Source organism: Hevea brasiliensis, chromosome 14 (genome assembly GCF_030052815.1).
Source record: "Hevea brasiliensis isolate MT/VB/25A 57/8 chromosome 14, ASM3005281v1, whole genome shotgun sequence".
NCBI classification, from domain to species: domain Eukaryota; kingdom Viridiplantae; phylum Streptophyta; class Magnoliopsida; order Malpighiales; family Euphorbiaceae; genus Hevea; species Hevea brasiliensis.
In genome coordinates this window covers 68,928,371-68,936,588 of record NC_079506.1, presented here as the reverse complement: position 1 = coordinate 68,936,588, position 8,218 = coordinate 68,928,371, and the positions used below count along the sequence as shown (strand labels likewise).

Below are 8,218 nucleotides of genomic sequence, written 5' to 3'. Positions count from 1 at the left end.
TCAGTTGCTCCCTTATGTCATTTTCAGCACTTTGCGAGCGATTCCAAAATTCTCTCGTTTCTTCAAGTTTTTCCGATCACATTCCAGTAAGGGTTTTGATCTTTTCTTAGTTAAACTTCTTTGGTTTCTTTTGAAAATGAGCAGTGCTGAGGGTCAGAGAGCTGCGAGTCCGTCTTCTGTCCATGTTTCGTGGACCTCGGAAGAGGGTGACGTGATTTGATTGGGTGGTCAAGCCAGCAGAGCCCTCATTCCTGTAACTAGTTCGGGTGCCAGACCGAGGCGAGGGGCATCTATGAGAAGAGACAACTTGCCAATCGATGAGTTGCCTTCAGTCTTGAGAGAAACCGATCTCCAATCTATAATCCAGGAGTACAATCTGCGGATCGACTCCTTTGAACTGATCAAATGCCATGGAGATCATCGGGCTGACCATTTCTTTAATGAGGGTGATCTCATCATGGTGTATGAAGAGCAACTGAAGGCTAGGCTCCATTTACCCTTGGACGAATTTTACAAAGCCGTCCTAAAATTCCACCATGTCTCGGTAGCCCAAGTGCATCCGAACTCCTGGAGGACTTTAATAGCCTTTCAGGGCCTCTGCCGAGCTAAGGGACTGGAACCCACAGCCAAAGTCTTTACCGAGCTGCATAAACTCGCCCGAAGGAAAGATGATGAATTCTGGTTCTTCCAAGCTAAGCCCCATTGTTCTCTCTTTACCAATCTTCCTTCTTCATTGAAGAATTGGAAGAACCACTTCTTCATCTTGAGAAGCAAGATTCGGAACGGCTTTGAGGGGATCCCACAGAGTTGGCAACACCTGGTCTCTCCGATCCCAAAAAGGATCACTTTAAATAAGGACAAAGATGCCGTGGTGAAAGAGTTAAAATATCAGGCATCCACTCAGAAATTCTCTTGCTTAGACGCAGTGATGGCCAAACTACAGCATTGGATGATGCGACTGATCACTAGCGAAGAATACGAGCTTCAGCTCTCTGACCTCGGCCCTGGTACCACCCATATCTCTGGTCTCTGAATCTTAGCGAACTCACTGACTTTCTTTTTCGTGCAGGTATGGCGGGCGGTGATGCTTCTAGGGAGAGCCGCAAACGAAAGAGGGAGGTCTCCAAAAAAGTGAGGGCGATGAAGGGGGCTGCCACTGCCGATGCTCAGACCCCTCATTGTGAATCAATAGAGGTGCTGAGCTCTCCTCCCCGACCTCAGGAGCAACCGATCCCTGAGGTAGAGGTCATCGCCCCGGCTCCTCAACAAATCGAGCTTCCACCTCCCCCTCCTCCTCCGACCTCTTCCAACTTAGAAGGGGAGTCTTCCGGTCCCCCAATTAGGAAACTTTCCCAGGGTGCACGGCTTCTGATCCAATCAATGGAAAAGAACAGCTCTACTAGGGGGAATCCCGGCCTGGCGAAAGACATGGGAGCTTCCATTTGCTTCCAAGAAGACCAGAACAGGTTGGCAGAGGAGAGCTTGGATGATATCTTAGCTCAGACAATGAGCTTAGGCTTAGAGGCCATCGCAAACCAGCATATTCTCAGAGAGAAAGCCCACGGCTTGAAGAAAGAGATTCTTAACGCGATCCAAGATGCCTCTGCCACACAAGCTCAGCTCTCCTCTGCTAACGAGTACATCGCCAGAATGGAGGATCAAATGAAGCGTTATGAGGAGAGGATCATTGAAGTGGAACGGGAACTCAAAAACTCTCGGGCTGGTTGGTCTGCCGATCTCGCTCCCTATGCTGAAGACCTTCGGGCGAAGGAGGAAGAGCTCCGAGCCAAGGATGAGGAGCTTCAAGCTAAGGAAGAAGAGAGCACAACGAAGGAGGCCGGGGCTTATGTAAACGCTCATAATGACCTTATGGCCGAGCTGAAGAAACGATATCCTGAAGAGGACTTCTCCTGGATGAACGAGCTCGCCCTAGAGGTCGAAGACGAGAGCGACGAGGAGCCCGAGAGAGAGAGAGAGGGTGAGTGAAATGTTAATGTAGAATAGGCTGGGGGTGATCCTCCAGCCGAATGACTTGTACTTTTATTTTGAAATGAAATGAAATCCCTTTTGCTCAATTTCTTGATGAGATCGGAAAGTATCCAAATTGTATGAGTGCTTGCTTGTTTGAACATATTAGAACATCAAACTTAAAAGCGATTATTAATCTAAGTATGAGAGATCGGAGAAATATTGTAAGCATGAGATCGGCCTAAGGCAGAACCAAACACTGGGTAGAACTTTAGATCATTAAAATTGGAAACTTGATTTGAATACTTAAGCTCGGAAACGCCATTAAGTCGGACTGAAACCTTAACTTTATTAAACAATTTTCCACAATATTTATAAAGGAGAGATCGAAAATAAGACTGGATGATACGGAGACCTGATAATAGTTTGATCTCCTTTGACGAGAGATTGGAAATGAGATTGGACGGCATGGAGACCTGATATTGGTGTGATCTCCTTTGTCGAGAGATCGGAAAGCATTCGACTAGATGCGGGATCAGTTTATTTCCTGATCGAGTCACTTGCAACCGAAGAATGTCGGTTGGGTTCAATTTTCAAAGTTCATTGACTTCGGTGATCGGCCAAAATATGGTGTCTTAGCTTTAAAGTATGTTCGTTGCACATGTATCAAATAATCTATAACTTGTAATTAATTTTGTCTATATAAAAAAATAAAATCTACTCATAATAAATTTTTAATTATTATGTAGATAAATTAGATTTTGTTTTAATATATTAAATGATAATTCTAAAAAAAAATAAAAAATAAAATAATAGTAAAAATATTCACAATTAATTATATAAAATTTTTTAGTGAAAAAATTTGTTCAACTTATCATACTTATTTTTCAAATAATTTACATTTAATTTATTATTAATTATAATACTTTCAATTATGTAGCCAACATTTATAATTTATAAAAAGAAATTAACCTCAAATAATAAAAGTCATGCTTTTTATTTTAATAAAAATTCATTAAAAATAGTTATAAAAAATTATCTTAATTTTTGAATAGTTTTAAATTTTACAATTGTTCATATTATATAATAAGAAAACCTAATAACAAACATATTTAAAATCAATTAAGCAAATATATTGCAGAAAATTTTATTCTCGATATCATTTTCTATCTATACTAATATCAATATAAATTAAATTACAAAAAAAAAAAACTCTAAATAAACATTTTGTATAACATGTAAGATTTTTTTTAAACCATCCAATAAGTGAGAAATTTCCGAAAAAAAAAAAAGTTAGAAAACTTAAATTTTGACATTGTTCCGTAAATCTCTTTAAATATAGTATGTTTTTATTATTTTTAATTTATAATTTTTTCTAAAATATAAATATGTTCAATTTATTTAATTTTATTATGTCATTATAAAAAATATTAAAGAATTTAATAATATTTAAATTATAGTGCAAAAATTAAAATTATATTAGTGTAAAAATTAAAATTATATTAAAGTTTAATGAAAAATGTAAAATAGTTTGAGATAAATATTTTGCATGAGTAACATATAAATTTTTTTGAAACCATTTAATTTGTGGGCATATTGATAAATCTATTCATACAAAATGCATTTTTATTATCTTTAATTTGTAATTATTTTTCAATTTTATATATGTAAAATATAAATATATTCAATTTATTTAATTTTATGATAATTATAAATCTACTATCATCAAATTTGATGAAAATTTTAAAATTTATTTACCTTAAAATTCAAAGTTGATAATTAATGTGTAATATTTTTTTTACATATTAAAATAATATTAATATTAAAATAAATAGGAAAAAAAGATTTTTTTTAGGAACTGTAGATTATTAACTCATTTTATAATTGCATCAAAATTTATATACCATTATAATTAAATAATATATTTTATATAATATAATATAAAATATAAAATTCAATAATAATTTCTAATCTTACCCTTTTCAATAATTTTTCATGGAAAATATGTTAATTAATTTGACTTTTATTGACTTTTTAATCTTGTTTATTTTTAATTAATAATCTAATTATGTTTTATAAAATATAAATAAGAAATTTATAATATTAGTATGTAGACTTATTAGATTAGTATTCCTAATAATTTAATTATATTTTATAAATACAAATAACATATTTGTAATATTAGTATATAGACTTCCTATTAGATTAGTATTTCTAAATTTTATTCAATTAAGATTCTATATTAATTAATTAATTAATATTTTTGTAATAATTAAATTAAATATTTAATTATATTTTTATCTAGTAAAAGTTTACCCATAGATTATAGATAAATTAATTATATTTTCTGTTTTTTAATTATTAATTTTTTTTTATTTTAATTAATTATGTTTTATAAAATTTTCTATTTAAATGAAATTAAATATAAATAAAAATAAAAATTTTAAATTTATATAAATATTTAAATTAATTTAAATAATAAAAATATAATTATAATTAATTAAAAAAATAATTTTATTTTTAATAAAGCTAATATTCTTTCTTTTGTCACACAAAAAAAAAAAAAAAAAAAATATATATATATATATATATATATATATATATATATATATATATATATATATATATATATATATATAGAAAATCACAGAAACACATATAGCTAAACGTAAACAGCCTTGGGCAGAGGTGATACGCACAAAGACCAACGGGGTCGCAGGGATTTTGAAAGTTCATTAAAATCTTGTCAATCTCATACATCGCAAGGCATCGCTCTTGGGTCCAGAATCCTTAAGTCTTCTGCTTTCTTCTGGAGTGTTTGTTGGTTGCCGTGATCTCCTCTCATGTCGGTAATGTTAACAGAGGTCTCATTGGAGAATCAGAGTAAAATGGTTGTTTATTGGATTCTTGAAACAGGCTGGAATTTTTTTTGTTTAAAAATAAAAGTAAAAACGTGTAAAATTAAAACTCTTATGCGTTGTGCTGCATAAAAGTCCAAAACAAAGTCCAAAACTAACCCAAAATACCAAAACCTCTTTCTCTTTCAGATAACTACGCACACAACCCTATATAAACATCAGCTCAAATCTCCTACCAAGCCTAATCTTCAAGGTAAAAACTCAAACAATGCATCCCTACACTCTTTCCTCTTCTCCCATGACTGGTTGTTGGACTCGCTGTGATGATAAGCTCTTTGAAGAGGCTTTGGTTCGTTTTGAGGAGGAATCACCTGATCGGTGGAAGAAAATTGCTAATTATATAAGAAAATCTGTGCAAGAAGTGACACAACATTATGAGGATCTGGTTCATGATGTTATTGAGATTGATTCAGGACGCGTAGAGTTACCCAGTTACAATGATGATTTCATTGACTCAACGTCAAATCAGATTTCCTTTGGCAATAAAACGAAGCTGGGCGAGACTGAAAGGAAGAAAGGAACGCCGTGGACGGAAGAAGAACACAGGTATAGTTATTTAGTTGTTAACTTTATTATTAGTGGTAAAACTGGTTGGAAATGAAGGAAGAAAGGTTTTAACTGTTTGTTTTGTTCAATGGAATGGTTGGAGATAAGCATAAGGAGAAAAAGGAAAATGATCTGTATTATTTGGGAGAAAATGTTTTTTTTCCATGATATTTTCTGGGGTTTTTTTTTTTTTAAGTTTTATTTTGATTGTGGGAACTGGGAAACTGAATTTTATGGAATTTTTTTTTTATTTCTCAGGTCTTTTTAGTAGACTTTTTTTTCCTGGAATTGTCGTTGGGAAATTTATAAAATATTTCATTAAAAAATAATGGCTTTTATGGTAATAATATTTCTTTTTAATTTACAACTAAGCAGCAGAGTACAATTCATAATGGAAGATTTTGACTTTCCTTTTCATAAGGATATACGATCAGAATTCCTTTCAATTTTGGTTTTGGTTTTTGATTTGTTGTTAAGAGTGTGGATGTGAAAGAATACAAATTTCTTTTACTTTTTCTATTTCTTGATATAGACAGTATAATGGACGCAGCCAAACCAAACCTTGCTGGACTCACTGACCTGTACAAATACTTCTAGATTTTTTTTTTTTTAAGATTAATTTTCTATCCCTTTCTTGAACTTCTTGTTTTTTTTTTTAATGAATTTTATGAAGGTTAATAACAAATTCTTCAAGTCCTGTTGTTTGTTTGTTTTATTGCTTATTTTGGTAAATTGTCCCATTTCATCACTTAAACAAATTTGGAAATCCTGTTCACTAGTGGAAAGTTGAAAATTAAGTTCTGAATCTGAAGGTTTCAAGATCAATATAATATGCAAATATTGAAATTTTGTAATCTCTTATCTTTCAAAACTTGCAAAAACTTGGAAAGTTTCCATTACATAGAGCCTCACTGGTCAGATACATGTATTTTCATAGTCTTAAGTTGAACTTCTTTTGGTGTTTTTAGCTCAAGTTCTTTTGGTGTTACTGTCACCTCTTTTCTGGGTAGGGGCTTGAACACAAAAAGGAGCTATGGATTTCAGATTAGATGTATGTTTGGGATTGCTTGAGGAATTTATGAAATCTGATCTTCTGTTATTTTCAGTGAATATGAATGTCTATATCTGGTTATAGTATAGTTCCACATTTACCAAATTTGCATTTCCTTTTTGAGATTGCCTTAACTTTTTCTTGGTTCAATTGTTTTGGCTCATTGGTTGAGATTGCCTTGCTACTTACGCATGGTGCACCCTTATTGCATATGCAAACACGATCCTTTTGTCAAATTTTATTTAGAAGATATTTGGCTTAATTACTTGCTTTTTAATTTTTTGATTTAAAATATATTTTTTTAATTTATAAATTAATGTAAAAATGAGTAATTAATTTAATTATTTGATAAAACTATTTAAAATTAACTTTGAAGTGATATTAGTGTTTTGTTAAAAAGTATTTAAAAGTAATTTAATATGTGAAAATGATAAAAAAATGATATGTAATTGAGTGTATGGTTGTTAAAACGAGAATAGTATTGATATTTTTCAAAAATGATTAAGATAATATAGTATTTTACTTAGTCAAAATATAGTTTTAAAATAAGAAATAATTAAATTATTATGACTTATAAGCCAAACAAAAAAAAAACCATCTTATCATTAAATTATTTTCTACATATATTTTATATCTTCATAATTGACTTTTTCTCTATGTTATTGTATCAGGAAATTTTTAATTGGACTAAAAAGATTTGGCAAGGGTGATTGGAGAAGCATTTCCAGGAATGTTGTGGTGACAAGAACACCAACGCAAGTGGCTAGTCATGCCCAAAAGTACTTCCTACGGCAAAATTCTGTGAAGAAAGAGAGAAAAAGGTCAAGCATCCATGATATCACCACCATCGATAACAACTCGAGTGTTGTGCCTGTCAATCAAAATTGGATCCCTCCTCCAAGTGCTCCAATTGCTCCAATTCACCAACCCTCTGTTTTTCATGATATGCCCCTAGCAAGCCATATGCCAAACCAAGGAGGTTCAATGGGGTATCAAAACTATGGCTTCCCTATGTAGAGTTTCATTGTAAAAATGTAATCTGTATATATTGTAGCTACTTGATTGATGTCCAATTTGTATAATTCATTAGTGTTCTTTTAGTTATAGCTAATTAAGAACAAAGTGAAGTGTATTTAGTAGATCATATACTGACAATCCTTTGAAATCTAGAGTGTAGATTTTATGAAGTAAATTCAATTTAACAACAATTGAAATTTTGTTTTATCTTGCTCTTTTAGATTGATGCATTTAAAGGGTGTATGTATTATGGCAAACTTAGCCAAGAGTCGATTTGGTCCTTTAACTAGATCGAGATGGTACTAACCCTGGTTAAATCTAAAACCAGCCATAGTCAATGGTTCTGAGCTTTGAATTGAGAATAAGGAGCCAGTTAAGGTCTCTCCCCCCTTGATTGAGGCCAAAACAAAACAGTTTCGACCCAAAACAAAACAGTTTCGTCCCGAAACTGGCTCGATCAAAAACTCCTTTTTTTTTAATTATATATTAAGTTTATATTTGGGTCTTTTTAATTTTTTATATTAAAAATTAAAACCAGCTTGATTCAAAAAATTGTTCTTCATATTATAGCGTTTCCTAGAATGATTTATCCTATCTCCTCTTGAAGACGTAATCTATGTAAGATTATTGAAATCAATGAAATATGGGAAATGCCTGCTGCATAGGCAATCAAAGTTCACTCTCTGTTCATCCTCCACTGACCATTTTTCAGGAATCC

General features: G+C 32.0%; 1 protein-coding gene across 1 annotated transcript; it reads left to right on the top strand.

The window, feature by feature from the left end:
• The first annotated feature begins 4,976 nt into the window (after positions 1-4,976).
• LOC110654838 (transcription factor DIVARICATA) lies at positions 4,977-7,691 on the top strand. The gene is made up of 2 exons (XM_021810963.2): positions 4,977-5,432; positions 7,155-7,691. Exons 1-2 carry the CDS (start codon positions 5,095-5,097, stop codon positions 7,498-7,500), a joined length of 684 nt encoding a protein of 227 aa, XP_021666655.2. The 5' UTR covers positions 4,977-5,094; the 3' UTR covers positions 7,501-7,691.
• Positions 7,692-8,218: the final 527 nt, after the last annotated feature.